Below are 13,239 nucleotides of genomic sequence, written 5' to 3'. Positions count from 1 at the left end.
AAATATACACTGTACTGACTATGTGACAAATGTTGCTGTCCTTGAGCAAGCAGGGACCACCAGCATTGAGACCATGCTACTGTGGACGCAGCTGTGCTGGGCAGGACACGTTTCTAGGATGAAGGACCATCGCCTCCCAAAAATAGTATGGTGTGGTGTATGGTGAACTTGCCACGGGTCAACGTAAGAGGGGCACCCCAAAGAAGAGATACAAGGACTCCCTGAAACAACATCTCAGGCTTGGCCAAACTGATCACCAACAATGGTCTGCCCTGGCCTCGCATTGGAAGGCATGGAGACACACTATCCACGATGCTGCAGCCTTTTTTGAAAGCTCACGCCGAACAAGTCTCAAAGAGAAATGACAACGCAGAAAGAACCGCAACCCGGAAACATCACCCAAGGAGACTTTCCACTGTGCTTTCTGCAACTGGACCTGTTTATCCCGGATTGGCCTTTTTAGTCATCAATTCACTTGTACAAAGCGCAGGATGAGTCCTTCCTGAATCTTCGTGCGTGAAGCAAAGCCAGAGAGATATGAAAATGGAATTTGTTTTGCTGGGGGTGTGGCAGTGAGTGCATCCCTCCAACATCTCCTGTGGGGCTGATATGATCCCCTCACCTTTGACATTTTCTCAGCCCATTTTAGTTGCACAAGTAGCAGTGCTTTGTTAGTGGGTTCCTAATTTATTTGGCTTTTGCTTTTTTAACTAGTGCAGCCTAAATCTGTGCTGGATTCCTCCTCATCTGGTGCACAGGCCAGAACAGCATCTTTGAGCACAACACCATCGTCATTGGCAAAATGATACCGTTGAATAATGGGCAAGGATCATTTAAAGAAGAGGATGGTGTACTTTCACAGGTTGTTCACAAGATGATGCATAGGATGCCATGTGGAAGTGCTCTTGGCTGGGAGAGGATTAGAACTGTAGATATCTACTTGACCCATTCAAGGTCAGGCAGCAGAGTACAAGATCTAGCAGACTATATCAAGCTGAGAAAGCTTCAAGTATGACCTAAATATCTGCCATCTGAGGATCAGCCTAGCCAAATACAGAGAGACTCATCACCAGCAAATCAGACACCTGGGGCCTTTTAACACTTCTGGGGCCTGGGGCCTTTTAACACAATTATAGCACTTTGATTCTACTTTAAGCATCATGTTTCCATCCAGTGGAAGAGTGTCTCCCCGAACTACAGATTTTAAAAGTGTACCAGATGGAATCATATCAATTAATGTGGAACCAAAGTGCTATAACTGTGTAATGTGAAAGGGCCTCAGATAATAAAATGTCCACAGCAATTATAAACTTAACAACAGTGTGGAACAGTTGTCATCTGCATCAGTAAATGGAGTACCTGCACCAATGAAATCATTGATTTTCAAGGTATCCCAGATCACAATGGCATAAAAGTTATATTCAGTTTCAATGGAACCCAAACATTTGACTTTGGCTCTTAAAAGCAATAACATTTTAGAACTAAACTGTAGTTAAATGGTTTGTTATTAAGTGGAAGTGTTGTAAATCCATTTAAAACAAATTAAAATTGAATTACAATCTAATTAAATGTAATTGCAGGTGATGAGCATCTGGAATGTGAAATTCAAGATTGCTCATTCTGTCTACATAAGAAAAATCTAATTCTTTGACTAATGCTTATTTCAAAAGACTAAGTTTCTTTTTATCACTATAGTTAATTCAAAAGAATATATTTAGAATAATCAGATATGATGCAGCAGGCATTTTCTCATTACAGCAGAAGTCACTGCATTAGCATATTTCACTGGGTGAACTGACATTTGCATTGTGGTACAAGCAAAACTACTAATCCGCAGCAACTGACAGTACTAATAAACATCTTTTGCAGGGTGGAGTTGCCCTTCCCTTAATTGGTGCAAGTTTATTATTGTAACCATGAGTTTTGAGATCACAGTTATAGTGAAGACTGATTCTTTTACACCCATAAAGCTTACAAAACACTGTACAATATTGCTGTCTCATGATATGTCCAAAGTATGATAGCCATGCTTTAGTCATCTTGGCCTCTGATAAGAATTCTCACTTAGTTTACTCTCAGACCTTATATATATGTTTATGTGTGTCATCCATAGTATTCATAGAACTCCCCTCCAGCATCATATTTCAAATGAGTTGATTTTCATCTTGTCAGCTTTCTTCACTGTCCAGCCTTCACTACCATACATGGATGGTATGCAGCAGTACCAAGGGTATTATCATGCATTTTGAAATGTAGGTGCTCATCCTGGCAAGGAGGTCCACATAGACAACTGTGTTGATCCATAGCAGCTCACCTGTTCTATTAATTTTTATTCTCAGAGGGCAGGGACAGGTCTTTGTAAAGCTGACAATTCTAATTGCCTGATCAAATGGCTTTGGATTAGAACAGGGGTGGCTCCAGATGTTCCCAAAGGATCCTCTGCCATGAAGATTCCAAGGGGTTGTTCTCACTAGGTGAAACCCCGCATTCTGAATCGAATCCAAGGAGTGGCGTTCCTATTAGGATCCGATTTAAACCTAGAACGGTTCTAGAGCAACCCACAATCGTCCCCACTACAAATCGAATTGTAGAGCGGAATAAAATTTTGATTCGAGTTTTCCTCATTTAACGCGTGTTAAAAAAACACTAGGGTCCGACCTACGTTTTTCCATTGATTCGATTTAGGAACCGGAGCATTTAAATAGGAACGACAGCCTTTGAAATTGCGTTAGATGAATTGTTTTTGTTTTTGTTTTTTTTTTTTTATTTATATACCGCTATTCCAAAGATCATAGCGGTGAACAGCAAGTAAGCTAATTAGCAAGTAAGCTAATTTGCCCCCAACAGTCTGGGTACTCATTTTAGCGACCTCGGAAGGATGCAAGCCTGAGTCAAGCTTGGGCCCTTTTGCTGGTCTTGAACTCGCAACCTTGTGGTTTTGAGTGAATGGCTGCAGTACAGGCATTTAACCACTGCGCCACCTCCTGAATGGGAGGAGCGGAGTGCGATGGGGCTGTCCTTGGGGGAGTTGCCCTTTCTGTCCCCATCCGTCTGGCTGTCGCCATTTTTGCTTCCCTCACCCCTTTGTCCGCTGTGGTCTTTCAATAAGAGATAAGGATTATTTTTATTTTTTATTTTAATGGTTTACAGGCGCTTAATCTCTTCAGCGCTTTAAGCGCCTGAAGTCCTGGCTGCTCAAGCGCCTGCATCTGCCAAAGGAGTACAAGGCTTCCCCCGGTGGATTGCAACCTCCCCTCTGTGTGGGGAGAGCCCATTTCTAACGGAGGAGAGGCAGGAAGGGAAGGCTCCTCTCAAAGAGGCATTCCCTGCCCGCTTGGGCACTGATCTCGCCCAGGCAGGGAAGGGAAGGCTCCTCGCGAGGAGGCATCTGATCTCGCCCAGGCAGGGAAGGGAAGGCTCCTTGCGAGGAGGCATCTGACCTTGCCCAGGCAGGGAAGGGAAGGCTCCTCGTGAGGAGGCATCTGACCTTGCCCAGGCAGGGAAGGGAAGCCTCCTCGCGAGGAGGCATCTGATCTCACCCAGGCAGGGAAGGGAAGGCTCCTCGCGAGGAGGCATCTGATCTCGCCCAGGCAGGGAAGGCTCCTTGCGAGGAGGCATCTGATCTCACCCAGGCAGGGAAGGGAAGGCTCCTCGCGAGGAGGCAACTGATCTCGCCCAGACAGGGAAGGGAAGGCTCCTCGCGAGGAGGCATCTGATCTCGCCCAGGCAAGGAAGGGCTCTGATCAATGGGGGGGGGGGGGATAGAGCCTTTCTCCCTCCATTTCTCAAATGGAATCTGCCTTCTCCTCCAACCCTGGAAAGAGAATCTTTGGGAAGAGTGCTCCCTCCCTGCTTTTCCAGCAGCCTCCTTCATTGATCTCTGGGCTCTCTGAAGGGATTCTCCCTGGCTGTCTTGGGAGACAGGATGCTGCCCTCCAAAACCTATCCCATAGTTCCTCTGGAAAGAGCTTCGCTTTGCCAGAAGCCTCTCCCATTGATCTCTGTGCTCTCTGAAGGGATTCTCCCTGGCTGTCTTTTGGGAGACATGAAGAGGGGATGCTGTCATGGAAAACCTATCCCATAGTTCCTTTGGAAAGAGCTTGGGTTTCTTAAATTCGCTTTGCCAGAAGCCTCCCCCATTGATCTCTGGGCTCTCTGAAGGGATTCTCCCTGGCTGTCTTTTGGGAGACATGAAGAGGGGATGCTGTCATGGAAAACCTATCCCATAGTTCCTCTGGAAAGAGCTTGGGTTTCCTAAATCCGCTTTCCTAAATTCGCTAAATTCACAAATAGTCAATGAAATGGAAACAATGCCAAAAGATAAATCGCTTCCAAATATTCCGGATTAACGTTACGTCATTCTGACGTACTATTGATTGACAGCTCCAAATAAGGTATGGAGGAGAAGAATCGCTTTATTTAAACACCGATTTCATGCCAAGTAGGAACGCTTGCAGGTAAAAACTTCGATTTAAATAACCAGATGGGAATGATGAACAAAGCGATTCGGATAGCGGGATAAGAACAGTGTTATTTTGAATCAATTTTATTAAAAACGTTGTATTTTAAATCGTTTCAAATCTTAAGTGGGAACAACCCCCAAATCTACTCATCATTTTTCACTCTTTCTCCTAGGTCCACTCCCTTCATATGTTTGGCACCAGCAGAGTTCCCTTTTCACTCTGAGCAGCTGCAGAAGTAGCAGTGGTAAAACCAAAAGTGGATCTGTAAACACCCTGGCCAATTAGCTCATAATAATACATTGTTATTGAGATAATCCATTCCCTACTCAGCTACTGTCAGGACTGCAACTAATATCATCTGCCATGATAGTGGAAAAGTCACTATCCTTCAGCTCTGATAGCCCTGGCTCTGCTACCACATCACCCCATTCCCCAAACTTGAAGCTGACACTTATTTTCATTTTTCAGAGGGATAAACCAACTCTTTGCCCATTTCAGCTCCATCTCCCTCCTATCATCTTTCATTCTGCCTGCTTAGAGCTGTGAAGAGTCTCATATATTCTGCATGCATATTTCCCCATTTAAAAGATAAACTCGGTTGCCCCTAATCTCATTGAATATCATAGAACATAGGATGATAAAGTCTGCATGTTATTCTTGCTATGAGAAGAAATGAAAATTCTTCAAGCTTATTGGGTTCATGAACTGTGAATAATTTTTAGTTATATAGATGTCTGTAAATGACTGTGTGTACATATAAAGATATTATTTCTGTTATTACGGGTGAGTGCACTGTATATGCTCATACATCAAAGGAAAGGCTTTTGTAAAATGTACCTGGAAATAATAAAGTCAATAACTTGCTGAAATCAAAACGTTATACAATGAAAAAACTTGTGTATTGTTTGTATACAGGGTGAATAAGCCCCTAAATTTCTATTCCAGTATAAATTTAAGTACAGTTTTCTGAAATATAGAAAACCAATCCCTAGAGAAGTTCTCCTGCATAAAAAAGAAAAAAAAAACCTCTTGAAATTAATCAGAGTTGCATACATTTAGTTCAGTGGTGCTTGTACCAGGCAACTAGTCAGTAAAATTGTGTCTTTGATACTGCATCACACTATGTAACTTTTTATTCCCACGTATAATGCAGTATCAGAGTTTTGTTCATTTTGGTGTATTTTTCACCAAGATGGGCGCAGTGCATTCACTCAATCACGCACGCATGCATGAACACACAAACATACACACATATACCCCTAACACAGGACAATAGTTAACAATAATCAATAAACTCATCAGATATTATTGCTTCAGTGATAATAGTCATACTTTTGTCAACTTCTTTCTCAAGTTAACCAACTTTACTAATTCAACATCATTCTTACTTGCACTGAAGTTCAGAGCAATTGACCCACTAATGGATCCACTCTTGTTGAACTGAAGAATGTCAGGAGATTTGAAAAGCTATCCCTGCATAACTATGGGCTTTGTTATCGATAGTGACATATCACCATGTCCCCCAGTAGAAAAAAGGTTAACAGTTACTGTTGTTGTTTTGTTTGTTTGTTTTACAGGATATTTAATTGGATGGAAACAGCCCTACATATATACAGCCATATGTGCTGGGACCTTACAGATATTCAAGTAAATGTGTAGGTTGAAGGAGTTTGCCACCTCTATTTACCTGTGTTCAGAGATATATTCAGTTAATGGAACACCTAAAAAAGGGATAAAGAACTAAAAGTGATGACTACCAATCTGGGCAGATTTAAAAGAAGATTAGAATAAGGCTATCGATGGCTATTACTCATGATGGCTACATATATATATATATTACGCCACTATCAGAGGCAAGTCTCTAAATGCCAGTTGCTAGGGAACATAAGGAAGAAGATTACTATTGCATTGATGTCCAGTATGTGGCCTTCCCATAGGCAACATTTTCGCAGATATGGGAAGGGAATGCTGGACTAGAAAGAGGTTTGATACAATCTAGCATATTTCTTATTTTATTCTTAAAATGGAGCAAGGTTAAAATATGTGTTATGAATATTTCCTAGGATGTCAGAAATACTAGGTATCTGAAATACCTGTGCAATGGCCAGTCCTCAGACTGTTCAGAATTGTAACAGAGGTTCTACTGAGAGAGATAAGGATGTAGGTCTATTGCAAACATGAAACTGGTGCTCCTTTCATTGGAAATGACCCATTATAGTAATACAAAGAGGACCTGATCAGTCCAAAGGCTCATCTTCTCCAATATTCTTATGACACAGTAACCAACAAATGCTCTTTCACAGATCACAAGTATGAGGAAAGGGCAACAGCACCCTTCTGCTTGTGCTTCCCAGCAAATAGTACACTGTGGCATACTGCCTCTGGTCCTCACTCACCTTAGCCCTTAGGTAGCACTGGTAACCTGAGCAGAACAAGAATTAGTTAGCCAGTTTTACTGATGACAGCAAACTCATAATAAAAGACACTATAAATACATAAATAAATGCAAACAAACACTTCATGGGGTGTTTCATCATTTCATACCAACATGACTGTCACTAGCAGGTAGTAATTAATTAAGATTACAGGTTTGTGCTTTTATTGCTGAATGTCTGCTCTGGTTGTGATCCTATCCAAGGAGTAAAACCTACTGAATACTGAACACAAACTTCTGAGCTAACATCCACAAGATTCTGGTGCATGCAATTCTATTTATAACCACACAGTTCCAAACTGAAAATAAATACTTTTGCAGTAGCTTAACCAAGCCGCAGGTGTAATTGCAATCTTTAATAAATCCGGTTAACTTGATTTTGGAAGAACACCACTTCACATAAGTAGTAATTGTTGGTAAATACAGATAGGAGAACACATATTTTTCTGTCTAAGAAAGTAAGGTTTTAAAAGAAAAGTATCACTGCTAGCTAGGGCAGAATTAAAACAGGACTTACATCTGACCTGATCCATAACTAGATCAGATTGTGAAGTGAGAAATCAATTTTTAAGCTGAACTAGATTGTTGGTTGACTGATCTGCCATTTTCATCTCATATAATCTGAAGATGTCTCCACCACAGTTTTAGTCCAATAATTAAGAGTAACTAGTTCAGGGATTTCATGCTAAGCCCTTCTTGATACTCATTCTAAAGCAGCTTATACACCGTTGAACATATTACCCTTATGTATCAAGCTTTGGTTTAATCACTGAGGGATTCTTATTAGATTTACTGGAGGTAAGTGCTCAACTCTTCTCAAGATCAGGTTAGCAAAGATAAAGGGGGAGATTTTGCAGGAGAAAGGCCCAAGATAATTTCCCCATTGATATATTATGACTACACATAAGTAGGTCCTCATACAATGCTACCCACAATGGACAGATTTCCACAGTGTATTTCAGAACTCAAACACACAGTAGATGGCATATGTTCATTCTCTTTCTATTCTATCCCTTGCTTCTATATATAATGTAATCCTCAAAGGGGTGGTGGTGACTAAATACCCCAAAGCCACCAGATCTGGCCTGAGCTTGGACGCTAAGCATGGTCAGTCCTGGTTAGTCCTTGGATGGGAAATTACCAATGACTAGCAGCTGCTGTAGGCTATATTTCAGAGGAAGGGGCTGGCAAAACCACCTTTGAGTATTCCCTATCTAAGAAACCCCTGTGAAATTCATGGGGTCACTATAAATCGTATATGACTTGCAGGCACATGCATGCACACACACAATCCTCAAACAGGGTTCATTGTTTCTTATTGGACAACTAAAGTATCATTTTTGTGGTTTTTTCAGGCTATATGGCCATGTTCTAGAAGAGTATGTGGCTGGCATCTCCACATAGCCCGAAAAACCCACAAAAAACTATGGATGCCATCTGTGAAAGTCTTTGACTTCACAAATTAAAGTATCATTTAGAAAGGACTCATTAGTTCGCCTTTTAAGGAATCATGCAACCCTGTTTTTTCAATATATCAGTCAAAACACTATCAAAAGAAAATATAATTCAAAGACATAGCTGTGTCAGTCTGGAAAATCAGTATTGAAAGGGATCTTGTAGCACCTTTGAGACTAACTGAAAGAGAGAAGTAAGTTGCATGAGCTTTTGTAGACTTGAGCCTACTTTCTCAGCTGCATGGGGGAAATATATGTACAGTATTTCACTTCCCTGACTTGTTAAAAAAAAAGATAGCACTCATAAACAATTCCCAGAGCAGGGATGGTCAGCACAAAGAAACAAGACCAAATATTCTGTTCCTCTATTTATTTTATTTTTATTTCCCCCAGTGTTCGCTGGAGTGTTGTCTCTACATTTTTCAACACTTGGTATTCACTGTCTGACTTGACTGACACAAGCAGCCCACTGTGGGAAGAAATGCTTCCTGTGAACTTTGTTTGGTTTCCATGGAGCAAAGTTTTCCCTTTAAATCTCCTTCTCAGAGCCCACACACATGTGTAGTTGTTTGTGGTGTTTGGCTGCCCAGGGAGGTTTATGCCAGGGTCAGTGAGAGGTAAGGAATCGGCAACACACCATCTCCCCCAGGCAACATTGACACCAAGACTGCTGTACAATTTACAACAGCTCTTCGAATCTGAAGGAAGACATGGCATTGCTTTCTAGCTTGCACTTTTAGATTATGGAACCACCGCTATCGTTTTCTTTTTGTGTCATAATTTTGCAAACAACTTCCATGCTACCGTGGAATCCTCTGTCAGCAAGTACCTTGCTATTTTAAATATCAGACCTTTGAGTCAAGATGGTGAGTTTTTAGCAGTTCTCTCCCATGCCAACAAAAATGGGTATGGATTCAGACAATTCAAAATCATCCATTTTAAGTTAAAACTTTCACAGCTTGATTCAACAATACATGCCCTTCTCAATGGAAATGGGAAACCCAGTACCCAAACATGCAGAGGACAACTGTACATCAGTTTCCTTGAGACAATAAATATGGAAAACTAAAATATATAGCTCCATGGAATCGGTATGTAGAGATCTTCTTGTAGCACCTTTGAGACTAACTGAAAGAAACTGGCAGCATGAGTTTCGTAGACTTCAGTCTACTTCCTCAGATGCATTTCAGGAAGTAGGCTGAAGTCTATGAAAGCTCATGCTGCCAATTTTTTCATTCCGTTAATCTCAAAGGTGCTACAAGAAGATCTCTCTACATAGAAAAACTGACTTCAATTTTCTCCCTCTCTCTGTCTCACACTCTTGTACAACTCCAGCAGTTTTCACTGGGCATAACAGAGCTGACAGCCACAACGAAAAGAGGTCCTATGTGCCGGCACTAAACAAGCACGCTTTTGACGTAAAAAGAGTCCAATTAAGACTCACCCTTTTGTGCGCTGGGTCCATCCAGTTGACAAATGGTGTGTCAAAGACAAAGGGGCTCTAAGAAATTTCCACAGCGGGGTGGTTCTTCCTATTCCAGATATGGACTGAGGGGATATATGGACTCACCTTTTAAAAAACCCATCCAAAGCCTCACATGGAGAGGCACACATGATGTCCAAGTTCCTTTGCTCCTTCTGCTTGTAGTTCTCAGGGGAGTTTATCACACAGTCAGGAGTTTATCCCATGAATAGCCTGGATCAAATCGTGTAATTACAGTATATGAAATTAGTTCACATGACGTTGCCATTAAAGTGTTTGCCAAGAAGCATCTTTTTACTTTCAGATTTCAGCAATGATGCATTATTTTGCACAATTGTGTGTGATAACCATTTGCGCAATCACTTGCCATTGCCGCTTTGTTTGCAGGATGCTTTCAATGCGCTTTCATCTGTTTAATGCCGAAATCAGTCCCAGTGTGATAAACTCCAGAGAGAAGGAGTCTGAGGAACCAGAAACTGAAAAACTGCTGGTCCAAAGAAGAGGAGAGGGACCCCAGAGATGGCATCACCCCAGAAATAAAAGGGATGCAAAGGGGACAGGGGCTGCATCCACACTGCAGAAATGATCCGCTTTAGCTGCCAGGACTCAAGGCAATGGACTTCTGGGAAGGGTCGTTGGTTGTGGCACCAGAGCTCTGGTGCCACAACTTGAGCCCTGGCAGCTAAAGCGCTCTCAAACCGGATCATTTCTGCAGTGTGGATGCAATGATGCTGAGCCTGCTTTTTCCTTCCCGCGATCTCTTCCGGAACCCAGAATTATTCCCACTTTGGAGGCTGTTTTAAAATTATTATTATTATTATTATTATTATTATTATTATTTCAGATTTCACAAGGCTTCAAATCCCAGTGTCTGGGGTTTTCCATTCTGGCCAGAAGGGACTCCCCATCATCATCATCATCATCATCATCATCATCATCATCATCATCATCATCATCATCCCCATCCTCCGCCAGAGACTCACCGATCCTGAGGACTTGCGGGGCGGCCGGAGGGAGGCTTCCGAGGCCGAGGGAGAGCAGGAGGAGGAGGAGGACCCCCCTCCGTCCGGGGAGAAGGGCCAGGCGGACCCCCATCCTCCTCCTCAGTCCCGGCCGGGCTCCATGCCTCAGCCTCCCGCCTTCTCCTCCTCCTCCTCCTTCTTCCTCCTCCTCTTCCAGCTCCTCGCACTCATGCATCGGCTGCTCCGGCTCGGGCTGGACCTCTCCTCCGTCTGCGGCTCTTCATCCTTCCCTGGGCTTCTGGCTCATGGCAAGGAGATGGAGAGAAGGAAAGAAAGGGATGGAGGGATGCTCAGATTGCCTTGGGCGTCTCTTCTTCACCCCAACAACTGCTTGCTGGGTCTGTCAGGACTCTCTTCCTCCTCCTCTTCTCTTTCTTCTCTTCCTCTTTCCCTTCTTTTTTCTCTTTAGCCCATCATCTCTCCTCCTGGAAAGGAGCCGGTCCTCCTCGAATATGGCTGAAGCGGCTCATGGAGGGGAAGTAGCGGGGAGAAGAAATAAGACTCTGGGGAGGGTCTTTGCTCCCCCCCGCAGCAGCCCTATCTGCAATCACACTCTCTCAGCCTCAAAGTCTGGGCTCCCAATGGACCCTGGGGAAGGTCTTTGCTCCCTCCCCTCAGCCTCCTTATCTGCAGCCACACTCTCTCAGCCTCAGAGGAAGGCAAAGCCTGAGCTCCCAATGGACTCCTGGCCTTCCCTCCTCAGCGCAGCCACTGGACTGATTGCCTTCCGCCTCCGAGAGAGACACTGGACTGAGCTCTCCTCCTCCTCCTCCTCCTTCTCAGCTGGAGAGCCCCGCACATAAATCCCGGCTCCTGATTGGCCAGCGTCGGGGCTTCCCAAAAAGGGAGGGAGGGGGACCTTGGCAATATTCGGAGCAGCATTGGGCCAAAGAGGGACCAGAAAGCATCCCTGGTGACGTCACACCCCCTGGGTCCCTGAAGGAGAGGGAGATGGAGATGGAGATGGAGATGGGGAGGACCATCCATCCATGGCTAGGGTCCTTCCATTGGCTGGCTTCTTTGGAAAGTTTTGATTCCTAGGACATTTCAACATGCCAAGGTGCGATAGATCCCAACAGTGTCACCGGGTGTGGTGACTCATGGTGTCACCTCCCCATTGATCTCCTCCCATTCCACCCCATACAGAATCTGTAGGAAAATAAAACAAAATTGCACTAATGTTACTCGTAAATCGTAATTCCCACACACCCCTGAAGCTCACGCTAATCATTGTGACATAACCCACTAGCACAATTAAAACCATACCTTTCAAATGACAATATCTCCGACGCACAAGCTAAATGTATTTCCATATACATAGTGATTTGGTTAAAATGTGATTATTTTTTTTTTTAAAAAAAGAAAGCTTAAAAAGAATTTTTTAAAATTAAAATTTCAATTAAAAAATAAATTAAAAATTTGAAATTGAAATTTTTGTTTTAAAAATTGCCATTGCCATCCTCTGAGGCTGAGAGAGTATGACTTGCCCAAGGTCAACCAGTGGGTTTCCTGGCCGAGTTGGGATTCGAACCCTGCTCTCCAGAGTCTTAGTCAAACTACTATGCCACACTGGTTCCCCCACTATATTGCAATATTCCCATCACCATTCATCTGGTTATCACCTCACCTTGGCTTTAGGTAACATCCTTCCTCCTGGCTTGTCTGCCAGTGTTAAAACCGAATTGTCACCTCATCTCCCTAACCAAAGGTTGTGTAATTCTATTGCTATTCTCACACACAGCCGGCTTATATGGGTCTGTCCCTGGACCCTGCACTCCAAGGAAGCAGACTCAAGACTATGAAAGCTCATGCTATCAGCCTCTTTCTTTCAAATGTGCTACAAGATCCCTTTGTGTATTGATTTTTTCCCCAGACTAACCCAGCTATGTCTTTGAGCTGTATCTCTAAATGTTCAGCTAAAGAATTACATTCCAGAAATCCTAGAAATTTGGGGAGGAAAACTTCATGGGGGGGGTGGGGGTGGTAAAATTCCCATGGGTAGCAAATGCCCTCATTTTGTTTCCTCCCTCTGGGCAAACCAGCCTTAAGCAATATATTGCAGCCTGCCAGCAGGTCTCTCTAAAGAAGATGTGGACAGGGCACATGAAACAAGACCGCTAACTGTTGTGGGCCAGTAAGTCTATGTGCATCCCAAATACAGTACAAGTCTTTCCTTCCTTAGGAAGTCCCCTGCCTGGTGTTTCCCCACTAGTCACAAACAGATATCATTGCTACTGGGGCTTCAAACATGACTAAGTTGAGTCCAGCTGGCCAATACCCATTTTCTGCAGTCAACACTGGCCCAGCTATTTGACAGAGTGAAGAAAGCATCTAAGGCTGCTAATTCAGGGGGTCAAGAAAGGGCAGCACATCTCTAGTTATT

General features: G+C 43.3%; 1 protein-coding gene across 8 annotated transcripts in view; it reads right to left on the bottom strand.

Moving 5' to 3' along the window:
* GRIK1 (glutamate ionotropic receptor kainate type subunit 1) overlaps positions 1-11,592 on the bottom strand; it is a 221,483-nt gene extending 209,891 nt beyond the window's left edge. For 7 of the 8 annotated variants that reach the window (XM_089512115.1, XM_089512119.1, XM_089512120.1 and 4 more), the window contains exon 1: positions 10,818-11,592. In XM_089512115.1, coding sequence (XP_089368241.1) covers positions 10,818-11,031 — 214 coding nt within the window. In that variant the 5' untranslated portion in view covers positions 11,032-11,592. The remainder of the gene's footprint in view (positions 1-10,817) is intronic. The other variant, XM_089512124.1, reaches the window with a different exon arrangement.
* Between the last annotated feature and the right edge of the window lie 1,647 nt (positions 11,593-13,239).

The sequence above is a fragment of the Sceloporus occidentalis genome, unplaced genomic scaffold, assembly GCF_023333645.1.
Source record: "Sceloporus occidentalis isolate IW3139 unplaced genomic scaffold, rSceOcc1.0.p SCAF_2, whole genome shotgun sequence".
NCBI classification, from domain to species: Eukaryota; Metazoa; Chordata; class Lepidosauria; order Squamata; family Phrynosomatidae; genus Sceloporus; species Sceloporus occidentalis.
This window is presented reverse-complemented; position numbering and strand designations above follow the sequence as displayed.